Below are 18,104 nucleotides of genomic sequence, written 5' to 3'. Positions count from 1 at the left end.
ATCATTCACCACTGAGTCTTTCCATCCATAACCAGGAACTCAGTATTTTCTCTCCTTTCAGTATGGTATTCTGCCTTCCTTTTATTTTCCCCTCTTTGAAACAGGGTCTCACTATATTGCCTGGCTAGCTAGCTGGCCTAGAATTCTCTGTGTAGACCAGGCTGCCCTTTAAAAATGATTCCCATGTCATTACACAGTCAGATTGGACATTCCTAATAGACAAGAGAATTACTGACTTTCAAATGTTAATCTTGTATCAAAATTATTGAACTTGTTTTTCAACTAGTGGTTTTCAATCAATCTTGCTTTGTCTGATTGCATTTCCACGTGAGTGTGTGAACAGAGAAAAGAAATATTGAAAGACACATGTCAAATTGTCACCGCCAGGCAGCAGTGCATGGCACTGAGATGCCCATCTTAGTCTACAACAACTGACAGCATCAAATCCACCATCTCCAAACAGCCTAACATAACCACCCCATTATTCCTAGGAATATTAAGAGAAGTCTTAGCTTAGTGTGCTTACCCTTTATGCTAAACACGACTGTGTAATTATGAACAGTACATTTTTTCCAAGTAATTCAAGGAATCCAAGGAATTTTTTCTTACTACATATCAAAGCCCACCTGTTTTTTGTAAATTTTCAGTTGTTCTTCAAAATGAGCACAGAAACAGTCAACCGTTTCCTTCTCACCTGCAAAGAAGCAATACAAGATCTATTTCTCCTTCCAGTGTTGTGACAGATGAGTGCCTACTCCATCTTTATTCTTACATTTTAATAATTTATCAACAGTTTAAATGTAAGACTGTCTAACCATCATTTTAAACTAAAATTTCCTTTATTCCTGATAGACTAAGCTAAAATATATCAGAAAGTGCCATCTGTGAAATCATAAACACACATGTACAGGGACATACATGCACTCATGTACTTGCTACCTTTCAGTGAGGATTTCATGTGGCATAAATAAAATAAAAATGATATTTGGTACTCAAGTTAAAATATTATAAGTAATTAAATCTTAAATGTTTCAATTTAAAAAAAAAAAAAAAGCTTTCAGAAGAGCCATCTCTCACTAACATCATTTAGTTAGCACACATCTGCAAACACTGGCTACAGTCATCCTTTCCCAAAGTTAACTGTTCTGAAAGGTAAGCTCCAAGGCAATAGCAGTTCAGAATCTGTGGAATGAGGGCTTTCTTGTGTAGCTGGAGAAATGGCAACATCCGGTGAGGACTTAGTCCTGTGTCTACCTATTCTCCTCCGCCACCTGTAAGGACACAACACCAGTAACAGGTGTGGCTTTTGTCGGTGTTGTTTTTAGCACAGGGGACTGAACAGGGCCTCCAGCAGGATGGCCAAGGAAACCATACCTCAGCCACATCCCAGCCCTGAGAATTACTGTTTTGGAATGAAAAAAATTCACAGGTATCTGGTACCTTATTTTTTACTTCAAAAATTCTCATAGAAATCTTCATGTGCAAACCAAATAATGGATGTGCTTACTTTTGTCTAGCCGAGGTCTTGGATTATAGCGATACCCAACCTGACTCCAAAAGACAGGCACAGAGCCTCGAGTTTGAATGAATGACAGGGTGTGATTATGAACATGAATTAACTGCTCAGTCTCCACATAATTTGCAACATTTCCGTTTTTATCCACTCCTCTTCGTTTATAGCGCATTCCTGAAGGAAAATTAAACAGAAAGCAGCAACTTATAAAAATGTGCTTAGCGTGGCTTGGCGCCAAGCTGTGACACACACTTGGCATTTCAGTGCTCTGTAGGCCGAGGCAAGAGAATTGCAAGTTCGAGGCCAGCCCATATATGCACAGTGCATATATAGCAAAACTCTCAAAACTAAAGAACCCTTCATTTAGTCTGACTTGATAATGCTTCCTAATTAAATGTCTGCAGGAAAGCTTTGGAAGCCTGTACATAACTGACAGGTAAACAACATATACAAGATCACAGCTGTCTCCATCACTGCTAAGTTGAATCCTCTGAATGAAAGACAATGGTTTACCCAAAGGGGTTAGTTCTAGAAAGCTTTATCACCATGACACAGGCTTTTGGTTGGATCCCTGTACTCAGCAGACACATCCAAGTGACTTTCTTATCTTCTGTATGCATGTGCTGCTCTGTCTGATTTGCTAACTTCCCGCTCCTCTGCTGCAGAAATCGGTCTCTAATTGTATCACAGTATTTGGAGTTGGAGCTCACTGTGCTTTCAAGTCCATGATTGCCATTTGCATTTCAACACTTCTCCTTGCCTGCATTTAATTTGCATGCTGTTACGGTCCCCCACTCACCAGCTCTGTGCCTACTTCTGCGAGATATGAGAGCCACTAGAAACCGTGGGTGAATGTCATCTACACAGGTGGACTCCTGAGGGGGGGTCTCTGGGCTGCTCTTCTCCTCATCAGATGACTCGCTGTAATTAACCACAAGCTCTTCAATCTGCACAAAACCCTGGATAATGGGAATGATCCAGAAATCCACATCCGGAGTCTAGAATGGAAATGAACGGCATGTTGTCCATATTCTGCACAGCACTGCTTATATGCTTAAACCCAATAACAGCACATACTACCATCAGCTTGCTGCAGGCGTAAGCCCGTTCCCAATCCCATTTCTACTTACTGAACACTAGGGGAGGGTGAGAGCAAATGGGCCTTCCTTTTTCTTCACAGGGATCTTCCTAAGAGCTGACTGACAGGGAACACAGCACAGGTGCCAGACTGTTCCATACAAATCCAAGCCCCACCGCCCACAAACTCACTGACAGAAGCTCACTCACCTCACTAGGCCTCAGTGTCCTCCTCTGTGAAATGGGACTACTACTGCCTCCTAAGGCTGTTGTGAGTAATGCACAGTACGTGTAAAGTAAACACAGTGCCTGCCACTGGGTGGATAACAAATGTGGCTCTCGTAAGTGTTCCACTTGGTATAGGAAAGCAAAGCCTTAAAGCTGATTTTCAGTCCTCAACTATATTAGCCTATAACAAAATGAAATCAGTCCTGATCATTGCATCACAAAATACACAGTTTACTCTAAAAAACAAAAACTACTTGTTTATTTTTATGTGTATGTGCCTGCTTGTCTGTATGTGTGCCAGGTGCACATGGTGCCTGCAAAGGCCAGAAGAGTGTATCAGACCCTAGAGACTGGAGGGACAGGGGATGAGGTGCTATGCCCCAAAGCCAGATTCTCTTCAAGAGGGCACAGTGCTTTTAACCACTGAGCCATCTCTCCAGACTCCTACAATTTTTACTTTTGATGTAGAATTTCACTCTGCAGCTTAATCAGGCCAAGTACCAGGATGGCAGGCATGTACCACCGTGCTCAGTTTTGTCACTGTCATTTGTGGTAGTTGGAATCAAACCCAGAGCCTCATGTGTGCCCAGACACTGTACATTGGGAAACCCTGAGGCTCGTGTGTGCCCAGACACTGTGCACTGGGAGACCCTGAGCCTCGTGTGTGCCCAGACACTGTGCACTGGGAGACCCTGAGCCTCGTGTGTGCCCAGACACTGTGCACTGGGAGACCCTGAGCCTCGTGTGTGCCCAGACACTGTGCACTGGGAGACCCTGAGGCTCGTGTGTGCCCAGACACTGTGCACTGGGAAACCCTGAGGCTCGTGTGTGCCCAGACACTGTGCACTGGGAAACCCTGAGGCTCGTGTGTGCCCAGACACTGTGCACTGGGAAACCCTGAGGCTCGTGTGTGCCCAGACACTGTGCACTGGGAAACCCTGAGGCTCGTGTGTGCCCAGACACTGTGCACTGGGCTCTCTCAGCCTCAGCTTCACTTCACAACCCACTTTAGAGAAACTCTTACTTCACCAGCCTAAAATTCAAACAGTAAATGAACAATGAAAAGTATTTCCATAAATGTGTCATCTAAAATGTCCTCTAACTTAATTAGGAGAGTCCTGTTCCAAGTCAGAGATTCCTTCTCCTGTGGCTTTCAAACTAAACACACTCAGATTTCAAGTGGAGGACTGCAAGGCAGAAACACAGTCAGAAGCTCAGTGCCATCCTCAGCTACATATTGAGTTGGAAGCCAGTCTGGGCTGCATGAGATCCTGTCTCAGAAACACCAAAATAGGACCGAGCTTCTGGTTAGAGTAAAACCAGGCATGGGGCACAGGCTTGGAATCCTAGAGCTGGGGAGGAAGAGAAGGTGGCTCCCTGGAGCTCACTGGTCCCTAGCCTGGCCCACTTGGTGTACTCAGGCCAGTGAGAGACCTTGTCTCTAAATAAACCAAGTGCTTGAGAAGTGACATCCACATGTACTCACACAAACGTGCGCTCATGCATGCTCACACATGCACACATATACACAATGCCAAAATCATAATAAAATAAAATGAATACTCAAAATAGTGTTTGTTTTTAGGCAGGGTCTCCCTCTGCAGCCCAGTAGGCCTGGATCTCACAATCCTCCTGTCTCACCTTCCAGAGTGCTGGCATTGCAGACACGCCCTATCATACCCGTCTTCAGCATCAGTTTCAAACCTACCCTCCCTTTTGTCACTATGCTCTTCAGGTCCCATTCATCTCACAGCTTCATTTTGTTTCACATTCTCTTTATCGGGTCTTTGGAAGGTCAGGGTTGGAAACAAAGAGGCGAAAGTTTAGCCTGCGTCGGCCTGCGTTCATCATTTTCACCACTATTCTCACTACCCGTACTTTTGGTCTAGCAATCAATCCAAGATTCTTGACAGGAACATAGAAACACATGTTGCCAAATGTCATCTTTATCCTAAGTCATCAGCTTTAAGTAACAACGTGCCAATGCCTGATGAAGACTCTCCAAACACTAGGTTCCACACTGCCAGCATGAAGACAAATGCTCATCATAAACACCCTATTCATCCCCTGTCACTGAATTTTGAGGGTCACAATATGATCAGTATCAGAGAGTTAAGAAGAACCCATGCCTCAACCTCAATAGAGACATGCTAGGTATGTGTCTGAAGATGCCACTGGATAAAATGTCAGTAACTGTTATGAATCACCAGGAAATGGGAAGAAAGAAAATAAGAAAGGCGAAAAAAAAAAAAAAAAACCAGATGACCATATTCCATTACTTTTATCTAGTCCTCAGTATCCGAAACACAGTGCACAGAAGCCCTCAGGCATAATCCTCCAATATAGGTGATAGGATCTAATGGTTAGTCTTCAGTCAATTTGACTGGACTGACTCATCTGAGAGATGAGTCATACCTCTGGCTGCATCTTCGGATGCGTTTCTATCAAGAACTAACTGCAAAGGAAAAATGTACCTTGAGTGTGGGAGGCAATCATCCCATGGGGTGAGGCCCAGACAGCAGAAAGAGGAAAGTGAATGCCAGTATTTCTCTGCCTGTACTTCCTGGCCCACCATGACAAGATGCTTTCCCTGACATGGAAATGCACTGAATTCTCAAATCATCTCTCAAAAGAAACCCTTCCTCCCTTAATCTGCCCATGTCACATGCCCTTACCACAGTGACAAAAAGGGGGGAAAAGAAAAAGGAACCCATCAAATCAGAAAGAGAACTGGCAAGATGGTTCAGAGGATAAAACACTGCCAAGAACCTGAGTTCAATCCCGGGATCCCATAGTGAAAAGAGAGACCTAACTCCAAATAGCTGTTCTCTGGTCTCTACACATATGTCATGTCATCACACACACATCAATAAAAATTATGTTTAAAAAAAAAATTAAACCAGCGAGAGCTCCATGCAACCATCTCACCACACCCTGTAGTTTGCCATAAATGCCTCTTCTGATAAACACTGGCAGTACTGGTCAGGCTTTAAAGATCCACCTACTCCATGCCCCAGGAGATAAAATCAGAGTGGTATCATTACAGACAAGTAGGCTTCTACATTAAAAGTGGATGCAAAAACAAACAAATAAGTGAATGCATCTTTACAGGAACTCTGTTGATATCCTCTTTTTCTGGCACTAGGATTTGTTATGTAGCCTAGTATGGAGCTGAACATACTATAGAGCCAGAGGACCTCAAACTTACAAGTTTCCTGCCTTAGACTCCAAAGTGCTGGCATTAACAGGTATGTGACATCACATTCAACTAAATAACTGTTGAAGAGATGGGCTATCTGGAGAATCGGTGGAACTGTACAATGCCTAAAAGCAATGCTTTCATTATTTCTTAGTTAAGTGACTCTCTTCAGTGAGTGGAAACATCCTAATAAGATCTCAAAATTCACCTTAATGTAAGTGACATTTGCTTAACAACAGCAAATAACAGGGGGTCTTAGAAGCCATCTACTCACACCAATCTCAGTGAGATCTTGGATCATGTACTTATTCCAAAAAAATCGGTCATCAACCTAGAGAAAGTAGAGGGGAAGAATCAGCTCAGGAAACATTACTTCAGTTTCCTAGAAAAGGCAAGTAGGCTCTGTGCTGTGAGTGGTACCTTCTGCCAGAGGGGACGGCCATCCCTCTCCCCAGTGCTCTGCCTCTGCACCGAGTTAGTCAGGTCATAGGTCAAGCTGTAATAAAAGGACTCTGAGTCCATGAACATCTTCAGCAGCTCTTCAAGTAATCGTCTCTCCAACTTCTCCTTCTCTTTACTTTCCTTAACCTGTAAGAAGTCAATCTGTAAGTATAGGAGTCAGATGTAAAGTTTATAGATAATGCAAGACCTCAAGGAAGGACAACCCCCAAAACTTGACAGTCTTCTGATACAAAAACAAACAAAAACCCTTCCAGATTAATTTAATTACCCTCAACTTACAGCTAATCAAAGGTGGATTCAAAGCCCATGTCAATCAAACTCTTACTTTTTTTTTGTTGGGGGCAGAAACGTTGGATTTGATATGTGTAAGTGTCTTCAGTAGAAACTTGGAGTCATCAGGGGATGGTATAATCTTCTCTGGCTTATTAATTCCAAAATGATGCTTCTTACAGAGCTGAATAATTTTAAAAGGATAAACCATTATTAATTATTATCTGCTTTGGATATTCAAGTATAAATCTGGAAGTGAATTCTGCTGCTCACACATTTGGGTTAAAAGTAGACACCAAGAGTTAGTGAAATGACCAAGCAGGTAGAATACAGCTATGGTTTCAGTAATTAGACGCCACACCACAAATAAAATAGGAGAATCCAGGCAAGGATGTACTTAGGATTAGCAGATGTGTATTTTGCAATATTTTATTCTTAGATGCCAGTTTTCAACAAACCCAGGTTCAGAGCAGTTTGCTTTTATCTAACGTGCTCAAAGGATACAATGTTCTGGTGGAGGTTATTAATACTTTGAAAACTGGCATCTAAGAATACAATATTGCAAAATACACATCTGCTATGCCTCAAGGTCATTACAAACATCTGTGTTAAATATCCATTTATGCTAATTACCTGAGTGCTTTGGTTGAAAAAAAATGCCCTGAGTGGGCTCTACAGGGACTCTTAAAAGCTGGACCTTTCAAAACTCTCCACTTATCGTTAAGAAAAAAAAAATAATAATGAAATCAGCAAATAACATGATTTGGGTCCAGAGTTAGTTGAATTTAAAGAGCAGTAATTAGGGGTTATAAAAAAAAAAAGTGCAATCCAACTGGCAAAGGTAAAAGGACAGGACATGAATATGGATGTGTCGAGACAAGGATAGGGCCAGGCTGCTCCAACAAAGGAAGGCTGGTGACAGTCAATTAAATGCTTTATTTTATAAGCTGCCTTGGTCATGGTGACCAACAGGTCAACAGAACAGTAACTAAGACAACTATCTTTGTTTTTATTTCCTTCATCCACTTTTACCTCAGCTTGGAGGAGCGTTCACTTGGGCCTACGCTCCCTCAGCTTCTTATGAGAAAATTCAAGAACTCTGAGGACTGAGCATTTCTTTTTAAACTTTATTAAAACTTCATTTAATAGGGGCTGGAGAGATGGTTCAGCAGTTAAGAGCACTTCCAGAGGACCCAGGTTCAATTCCCAGCACCCACATGGCTGTTGGGAACTCTAGACCCAGGGTATCCAATATCCTCTTCTGGTCTCCAGGGGCACCAGACATGCATATGGAACATAGACATACATGCAGGCAAAACAACAATACACACAAAAAGTTTAATTAAAAGTGCATTTATAAACTATGCCCTGAGAATAAGGCACTTAATCATTTACTATTTAGCATAAATGCTTCTTTATGAGTATTTAGCAAAAACACTCATGATTCTTTAGGAAATATTAGTGTCTTGTATTGAGGGATATGGCTTCAGAGTCAGTGCAGGCAAAGGTAATACATGGGATACACTTTCCGATGTGGTTTGAATGAGAAGCACCCTCCATAAACTCGTGCATTTGAATACTTAATCCTCAACTGGTGGCATTGTTTGGGAAGGTATGAAATTTTTTGGGAGGTGAAGACTAACCTCCCAAATATGCCGCTGGGGTGGGCTTTGAGGATTTATAGCCTCACCCCATTCCTCCCTTTCTTCCCTCCCCACTCTCCTGGGTGAGAATAAAAGCATGAGCAGTCAGCTTCTTTGATCCTCCTGAAATGCTTTACCTGCCTGTTTCCACACCCTCCCCACATGATGGAGTATGTCCTCTAGAACCATAGCCAACAAGAGACCTTTTCTAATTTGCTTCTGGTTATGGTACTTTATCACAGCAATAGAAAAACAATGAAGAAACTGTGTGTGCGCATGTGTGTGCATTCTGGGGTTGGGACAACAGACAGGCTGACTGACTCAATAGGCAACCCTGGCTAGCCTGGAACTTGTTATGTTGATTAAGCTGAACTTGAACTCAATTCACTGCCTCTGCTCTCAAATGCTGGGATTAAAGGTGTGTGCCACCATGCCTGGTTAACAAATACACTCTTTTTTTCTAATACTCCTGAAATCATTTACAAGTATGTACACAAAACCAAACAAAAACTTAACTGTAAGACAAATGTGTCTTCAAAGAATTCTGTAAGAATTACATATCTATGTAACAAAGCATAAACTCACTGAACCACCTTCACCAAAAGTCATCCCAATGAACACTCTAGAATCTTCTACATAATTACTTTTAGAAAAGACAAGTATAGACCACTTCCTAAAAGGGTTAAAAATCAGCCGTATCAGAAAGCAGTGATAAGAAAAATTGATTCTTCGGAACCCTTCCAATCATAAAAATATTTTGTTTGGACACAAGCCTAGGCATTACATAGATAGCACTGACAGTAGGACCACCCTCCCTTTCCCAGAGGTCTAGGAGTCCTCTAAAGTGTATGATAGGCCCTTATTACAATTTTGACTTTAAAAATACCCATTATTGTAAACTCCCTCATTTTTTTCTGTTCTTACAACTTATATTTCACAACCAAGATTAAAAGCTGATATTGCTGAAGAAAACAAAAACAAATGGTTTTACTTTCAAATTTGTTACCTATATCCATAAAATTTTAAACAGCTTTCTGATAGGAAACTACGCATGGAAAATGATGCTGTTCTCTATTACAGCAGTGAGATAACGGCACATAAGACATGCAGGCATGGAACATGAGCCTTTGGTGCTCTGAGGGTATGTTATCAAAATGTATAATGCATGTCTTCTCATTTGTTTGGGTCCTAAAGATATATATATATTACTCTACATTGGAAAAGAGTGTGGCAATTCCTTAAAAAGTTAAGCAGAATTACCAAAATGACTCAGGAACTCTATACTGAAGGGAAATGAAACCTATGTATCCCAAAACCTTATATGGTATAAACTGTTCACAGAAGCATTATTCCTAGTAGTTTAAAAATGGAAACAGCTTAAACATTCACCAACTGATGGTAAGTTAAACAAAAAAGTAGACTATGATGAAATATTTGGTAACAACTAGGAATAAAGTATTGAAAAATGCTGCAGCAAATAAATTGGCAGGCAAACAAGCCACACACCTAACTCAGTTAAAAATACAACTGAGACAGAAACTACAAATTACAATATTAGAATCTGCAATAAAACTGTTTGTGCTCCAATTAGAGAAGACAAACCAGGCCTGAGCAAATCTATGGAAGCTGCGCCACTGGAGGACTCTACTAAAAATGATGATAGTAGTGGTCATGCAGAACAGTAAATAGACTTCAAATCAGAAAGGATACTGCAGGAGAAGACAGGAGCCAGCTTCACCCAGAAAAGACAGAGAAGGTGAGGGAGGAAGTGTGCAAAATATAGGCTTCTCCTGAAAACCTCTACCAAGAATGGAGTCAGATGCAAGCACAGACTGAAGTTCCAGCTATAATTACCATTATCCACTATTATTTCTTTCTTAAGATGTATTTCATTCGTGTGTGTGTGTATGTGTGTGTGTGTGTGTGTGTGTGTGAGAGAGAGAGAGAGAGAGAGAGAGAAAGGGGGGGGTCGGGGAGGGATGTCCTTCTGTATGCTGTAAATATATGTTTCTCTTACTCATTGATGTATAAAGCTGTTTCAGCCAACGGACAGGCAGAATGTACCCAGGCAGAAAATATAGGCTGGGCTACTAGACTAGGAGAATTCTGGGAAGAGGAGCACAGAGAGTGAGTCTTGGGGGAGATTCCATGTAACCACCAAAGGAGTAAAATGTTGGAGCATTAAAAGTAAGCCACAGCCTTGTGGCAATACATAATTTAATAAAATGGGTTTATAATTAAGGGACATCTAGCCAATAAGGAGCCATCAGCCAAACAATTCATAATTAATATAAGCCTCTGTGTGCTCACCTGGGACTAATGTCTGTGGACTGGGCAGAACAGAAACTCCCACATGTGTGTGCTGGCGTCAGAGTCTCATCAGATACCCTGGAGTTATAGGCAACTGTGAGCCCTCTGACATGGATGCTGGGAACTAAACTCAGGTCCTCTAAAAGAGCAGTCAGTAGGTGCTTTTAACAGCTCCCTCTCCTGTTCCTGACCATTATTATTTCTAAGTGGTAATATCTTTTTCATTCTCCTTTATAATCATATAAAAAAAATTAAGCTTCTAAAAAGCTTCTTTTGTTTATTTGACTTACATTTTTGGGGCAGGGTCTTGTGGAGCCCAGCCTGGTCTCAAACTCACTGTGTAGTAAGGACAATCTTGAACGTCTCATCCTGCCTCCAAAGTACACACCACCACTCCTGGCTTTAAAAGCTCCTTTTAATTGAGTTTACATGAGCAGAAAGGAGGAGGTGACAAATTTTCACTCACTGTCATCCTCGACTCTTATCCCTCTGGAACCATAAGTTCAAATAAACTCTCTCTTCCAGGGTTGCCTTGGTCATGGTATTTTAGGACTACAACAGAAGTGTTACCCTTTCCCCTAATTAGCACAAGTAATAACATATATTCCATTCCTAACATGAACCACAATCTTCAGTGACCCTAATAAGCACTATAGTTCAAACAACCTGATCATTCTAAAAATATCCAGTTATGCTGGGGAGATGGCTTAGTGAGGAAGGTATGTGTCACATAAGCCCGAGGACCTGGATTTGGATCCCTAGCACCCATGTAGGATGCCAGGCAAGGAGGCTTGTGCCTGTAACCCCTCTGCAGGGAGGTAGAAAGGGTATGCTGGCCTCACACCAGTCTAGTCAACCTGTGAGCCCCAGGGTCGGTGAAGGACTGTCTCAAAAACCAAGTATAAGATAGCCATGGCAGCGCACATCTTTACTCCCAGCACTCGGAAGGCAGAGCAGGAGGGTCTCTGTGAGTTCCAGGCCAGCCTGGTCTTACAGGAAATTCCCAGACAGCCAGAGCTACATACTAGGACCCTAACTCAAACCTTCTACATCCCACCAAAAAAAAAAAAAAAAAGGTAAGTGCTAGAGGAAGATACATAATGTTGACCTGTCCTTCATATGTGCACACTCAAAGCACCTCCATGAGCACACACACATGCCCCTCTTCCACACACATGCACATGCAAAAGCCATGTGATGGAAGCTCTATTTTCATGCTATCTAAAGATATCTTTCCCTCAGCCCCACCTCAAGCAAAGGGCTGTGTTTCCCAGGTTCTAAAAGAGTCCGCTGCTAACACAGGGTCTGAAGACTACATAACATGCAGTTCTGAATACATGCCAGATCCTCATATCTGCTCTCGCCTTATCTTCTCTGTGACAGTCCCTTGGTGTCACCTTACCTCCAGCTCAAGCTCCTGAGGTTCCAGTTCAGAAAGTGACAAGACAGCAATTTTGGTAACTTTACAGACCTCATGGTCTCCTGGGAGTTTACCCACCAATGCTTTCTGCCGAATTAAAATAAGCCACCATGGAAGATCTGAAAGAAAAAGAAAGAAAAGATAATGAGTGGATGATATTCATGGAGTGCTGGTGGCCTGCAAGTGAATGACCGAAGGGTAACAGAATGTAAAATACACAATAAAGACACCAAAAAATGTCCCTTAAACAGCAGATGTCCAGTCTCATTCAGAGAGATGTGAATTACATGGCTAACTATCATGGCTAGGCTATGAGGAAACAAGAACTCTCACAAGCTGTGCTGGTAGGTACCAACGGATACAGCCTAACTGAACAAATGATGTACGATGCCCGTGAAACATCAAAGCATTCTATGATAAGAAGGGACTCTTGCATGTATGAAATGAAAAGCTTGGGCATGCTACTAATGTTTGTAATGTAGCTGTGCAGTTATGTGCCACACTATAAAATGCATCCAATGACATGGTTCCATAAAATTAAAATGGAGCCGGAAAACCCTCACTGCCTAGTGGTATAATGGCCCAGCTCAGTGTGTCATTTATTTTTATTTGATCTATATCATGTTTGCAGTGATGAGGAATTCTGATGTAAATAAACCTACTGTGCTGGCAGTGGTATGGAAGTATAGCACACAATTACAGACAACACAGACTCACTTGAATATATACAATGTGTTACATTTGCCATAGGTTTATGATGGAGTACTCGCTTTAGGGGCATGGCACTGAGTCCAAGGCTCTGTACGTGAGGTACACGCTTACTGAGCTGCATTACCAGTCCTACCACCATCTTAATTTTATCCTCACACTTGCTTCTCTTGCAGAGGACCTAAGTTTATTTCCCAGCACCCACATGGCCCCTTACAACTACCCTAACTCTAGTTCCAGGGGATCTGATAAGCTTTCTGATCTCCACAGTCACCAGAACAAATTGGCAGACATAACACCTACATTCATAAAACAAAATAATCTGAAAACAATAACAAAAACAAAACTGTTTTTAAGTTTTCTATAAAATATCGTATCAAGATAATGCTGGCAGCAGCCTCTCTGTAATACTTATATTTATTACAGTTCTGGACAGAATCAGGAGGCTATGTCAAGTGATTTCATCTATATCAAGAAGTTTGTGATTTAATGATGTCCTAAAGAGGTCGCTTCACAACCTGCTTACGGAACATATCCCAGTCATTAAGAAATACATACTATGTGAGGTGGTGGTGCATGCGTTTAATCCCAGCACTCGGGAGGCAGAGGCAGAAGGATCTCTGTGAGTTTGAGGCTACCTTGGTCTACAGAGCAAGTTCCAGGACAGCCAAGGCTGTTACACAGAGAAACCCTGTCTAAAACACACACACACACACACACACACACACACACACACACACACACACACACACACAAAAAAAAGAAAAAGAAAAGAAAAAAAAAAAGAAAAACACATACTGCATTATGATAATATATATTTTATTAAATCAAAGTACAAAAAAAGTACAACAGTTCCTCTTCACCAGTATATTTACTTTCTACAGCTTTAGTCACTTGTGGTCAACTCTAGCCTAAAAGCACCAAAAGGAAAATTTCAGAAATACAGAAATAAATAATTAGAATGTTTTCAATTCTAGGTCATCAAGGTGGGCATGGTGGTGGTCTATAATTCCAACTGCTCAGGGGGCTGAGGCAGGAGGACTGTGAGTTCAAGGTTAGCCTGGGCATCAGAAATACTCCTGTATCAAAATAAAAAGTAGGGACAAGAGGACTGGAGAGAGTGCTCAGCATTTAAGAAACCCAGTTCCCAGTATCTGCATGGCAGCTACGACTCCATAACTCTAGTTTCAAGTGATCCAAACCCTCTCTGGTCTCACGGGCACTGCATACACATGGTGAACAGACATGCATGCAGGCGAGACACACATATAAAATAAAATAATATAAATCTTGGTTTTTTTTATTTAAATAAGGACCAATGAGGTGGCTCGTTGGGTAAAAGTACTTGCCACAAAAGTTGGACAGCCTGTTTGAATTCTGGTCTCCATGGTGGAAGAAGGAACTGATCCTTGAATGTTGTCCTCTAACTTCCACACATGTTACCGCACACACCCATACAGAATAATAAATAAATTTTAAAATAAAAGGTAAGAAGAGACTGGAATATAGCTCGATGGTGGAGTACTTGCCCAGCAGTACAGGATCCCAGGTTGAATCTCTAGCACTTCAAAAATAAAAAAATAAAATGCATGTCATTCTGAATAGTGTAATGAAATCACATGACATTCCACTCTGTCTTACCACTGAACCACCCCTTTGTCCAGTGTATCCATGCTGTATATGATACCTGCCCATTTATACTCGGCTAGGTTATCAGACTGATGGCTGTTTTATCACAGCACTGTTCAAGTAGCCCTACATAGCATTCTAATGCTGTTACAATGTCGGCCGTCATTCACCTCACTTGATCTCATCACTTTTAATATCTTATTTAGCCTAATTTGCAAGTTAAACCTTATCAAGGTATGTACAATTAGGAAAATTATAGTGTAGCCATGAACTGTTTATGATAGGGATACATCCTAAGAAGTATGACGTTAAGTGATTTTATCACTGTAAGAACATTATGGGATATACTTCCAAATTAAGACAGTTATGCTACCAATAGATCATGCTCTTACTGGACCACTGTGGCACCTTACTATTGACCAAAATGTTGTTGTTGACAGCACATAACTATCTGCTATTTCAGGCAGAAAGAAAAGGAGATATTGAACCTATGTTGCTCTACCCTCCATATAAGGAGGGTGTGACTGGCAGATGCCTTTAATCCCCATACTCGGAAGGCAGAGGCAGGTGAATCTCTGTGAGTTAGAGGCCAGCCTGGTTGAGTTCCAGAACAGCCAAGGCTACACAGAGAAACCTGTCTCAATAAAACAAAACAAAAACCAAAAAAGAAGGAAGGTGTGATAAAATCATATATATATATATATATATATATATATATATATATATATATAGATTCATTTACACAAAAACAAGAGGAGAACTAAGCCAGAAGTTAATATGATTGGTCAATGATAAGAGGGAAAGTAGAAATAAGGTAGAGAGGGGTGAAAGCCTCCACAGCCAGTCCAAAGTCTCTAACTCTTGAAGGGCTTCTGCAGTTTATACCTCAGCCACAGAAAGATCTCTACATAGTACCAGTGATTTCATAGGATAAAATGTACTGGTAAAGAAAAAGAAAAAAAAAAAAAAGATTAGGATCTGTTCACCTTTTCTTTGTTCTCTGTGAAGTTAAGAATAAGAACATTTACATGTGTCTCTGTCATTTTGAACTGACATCTAAGTAAGAAATGTGAACCGAGTGACTAATTGCTCCTAATATACTTGAAGGCTGTACTCAGACGCACATTTTCCCCTGGTGCTGAAGACCAAGCCGAGGACCTTACACATGCTAGGCAAGTGTCTGCCACTGAGCTACAGCCCCCAACCCAGCCACAGCTTCTAATTATCTTTCTGGTAACTTGAACATCTTATGGATTTTGAAATGTTCTCTCTCTGCTCTGTACCCTTTTTTGTGGTGATACATTGTTAATGATTTATTAAAGCCACTGAAGATCAAAACAGCAAAGCAGCCATACTAGTTAGCTATAGGGTTAACCCCAGGACTCAGGAATAGAGGTAGTCAGATCTCTATATTAGTTCAAGGCCACACTCACTACACGAAATTGATCCAGTCCTAAGGAAACAGCTCTTGCATGGGATCCCACACCTTTAATCCCAGCACTAAGGAGATGGAGACAAGAGTGATATAGCTGGGTGGAGAAAGGAATAAAGGGAGGAGACAGGAATTTGAAGCCTCTGCCTCTGAGGGTTCTTAGAGACAGGATTGGCATTTCAGCTGGGTAGAGGTAAGATCTACTGGCTTGGCTGCTTTGCTTCTCTGATCTTCAGCTTGAAGCCTGAACCCCAATATCAGTCTCTGGGTCTTTTATTTTTCATCTTACACTTTTTGCCTTAAAGCTATTTTGATATTAACACAGCTATATCAGGTTTCATTAGGTTAATTTTTGCAATTTTGTCCTTTCTTTGAGAAAGGGTCTTACCATGCAGTCCTAGCCTGCCTGAAACTCATTATTGTGAGAAATATCTTTTCTACAAAAGGTAGTTAGTCTGGCAAGGACTCCTATTTCCTGAACCTTCCTCTTCCCCTTTGTGCTGACCAGACAACCATGTCAAATTGTGAAGCTGCACTCCCACCAATGGATGGGACAACACAGACATACAACAGGTACAAAAGACAGAATCTATCTTGGCCAAGTGTAGATCTCAGTGCATCCTTATTCCAAGAAAAATGGCCTTGCCACACTACTGTTGCTTTGTTCATGTGGTCCTTTGTGCAACACTGAGATTATTGTCTCTAACCCTGTGTAGACCAGGCTAGCCTAGAACTCAAGATCTGCCCACCTCTGCCTCCTGAGTGCTAGGATTAAAGGTGTGTGCCGCTGTGTGACCCTGGCAGTTTCTTTTTCACAACTCTTTACTTTCTGCCTTTCTGGACATGTGATACATGCTATGTAAGGTATTTATCTTGAAAGCAGCATGTAAATGGATTTTGGTTCCCCAATGTGAAAAATCTCTGGTTTTTATATGAAATGCCACTTCCAATGTCTAGACTAAGTCTATCATTTGCTACTTTTCTCAGTCATTTCAAGCATACCTTTACTTTCTGACTTCTTTTGAATTAAGTCTTTAACTATTATTTCATTTTCCTACTATGGTAGCATTTACAGTCTTGTTGGTACTTTTGTCCTTATACAGTAGGAAATGATTAACCTATTAAACCTAAATGTAAATTAGAGTCTTTACCAATTCCTAGAGAATAAAAGGATCTTGGAGTAGTAACCTTTAAAATCCTTTTTGTGTTTTGTCTTTTTCCTCCTCCTCCTTCTCCTCCTGTTTTGTTTTGTTTTGTTAAATTCTTTAATGTGGCTGTTACTGCTATTTTAATTCTTTATTAAATTTAAACTCCATATGAAACAAAATTCATTTACATTTACCAATTTATTTCCCTTCCTACTGACCTCCACTCCTTTCTATATCCCCACACTCCAGGAGCAATCATTTTTCTTTTGACTAGAGAATGTTTTTCCTATATTGCTGGGGCATGAACCCATGACCTTGCACATGCTAGGTGAGCTCCCCAGCCCTGAGCTACACCTCCAGACACTGAAGAACTCTACCATTTCTTTCAGTACAGAGACATACTAGTGACATATATCTTAATTATTTTTCTATTTCACTATGTCTTTCTTTTCTAAAATAGGTGGGTATGGTGAAGGCAGGGAAATTAACAGGAAATAGACAGGAGGGGGAAGAAGTCTGGCCAAAGTCTCTGGCTAGCTGAGAAACAAGAATCCCAGCACAATTATCAACATTTACTGTGAAGGCTGCTGACAGAGACAAAATTGCTGTTATTTATTTATTTATTTATTTATTTATTTCCTTTTTGGTGTCTGTAGTGTATGTGTATGTACATGTCTGTGTCTCTCACACACACAGTAATAATAGTAATATAAAAAGAGAATGTTAAAACAGCAATGAACCGTGCTTAAAGATGTAAACTTATATACGTCTAAGCACAGCCTTTCTCCTTTCCTAGACATTTTGAGGGAACTTCACAAATGAATCTGAACCTTTGTGTACAATAAAGACACCCTGACTTCTCCACATCCCTGTGGCCTAGGATTTACCTTATCAGCTGTGACCCCATCTAAAGTGCATCAGACTGAAAAGAAAATAACCCTTAGCAATGTGGTGATATATTATTTATGATTTATTAAAGCTTGCCTGAGGATTCAGAAAACAAAGTCAGCCACAAGCCATAGAAGCCAGGTACACACTTTTAATCTCAACAGTTAGAAGCTACGA

The 18,104-nt window shown here is 41.0% G+C and overlaps 1 protein-coding gene across 2 annotated transcripts in view; it reads right to left on the bottom strand.

Moving 5' to 3' along the window:
- Inpp5f (inositol polyphosphate-5-phosphatase F) overlaps nt 1-18,104 on the bottom strand; it is a 92,204-nt gene that overhangs the window by 23,633 nt on the left and 50,467 nt on the right. The window contains exons 3-9 of one of the 2 annotated variants that reach the window (XM_051193131.1): nt 12,105-12,241; nt 6,805-6,933; nt 6,438-6,605; nt 6,292-6,348; nt 2,313-2,511; nt 1,508-1,687; nt 627-694 (exon numbers count right to left, since the gene is read on the bottom strand). In XM_051193131.1, the coding sequence (XP_051049088.1) occupies nt 627-694; nt 1,508-1,687; nt 2,313-2,511; nt 6,292-6,348; nt 6,438-6,605; nt 6,805-6,933; nt 12,105-12,241 (938 nt within the window). The remainder of the gene's footprint in view (nt 1-626; nt 695-1,507; nt 1,688-2,312; nt 2,512-6,291; nt 6,349-6,437; nt 6,606-6,804; nt 6,934-12,104; nt 12,242-18,104) is intronic. The other variant, XM_051193132.1, reaches the window with a different exon arrangement.

This window comes from Phodopus roborovskii, unplaced genomic scaffold (genome assembly GCF_943737965.1).
Source record: "Phodopus roborovskii unplaced genomic scaffold, PHOROB, whole genome shotgun sequence".
Classification (NCBI taxonomy): Eukaryota; Metazoa; Chordata; class Mammalia; order Rodentia; family Cricetidae; genus Phodopus; species Phodopus roborovskii.
Note: the sequence above shows the minus strand (reverse complement) of the source record. Positions and strands in the feature narration are given on the sequence as shown.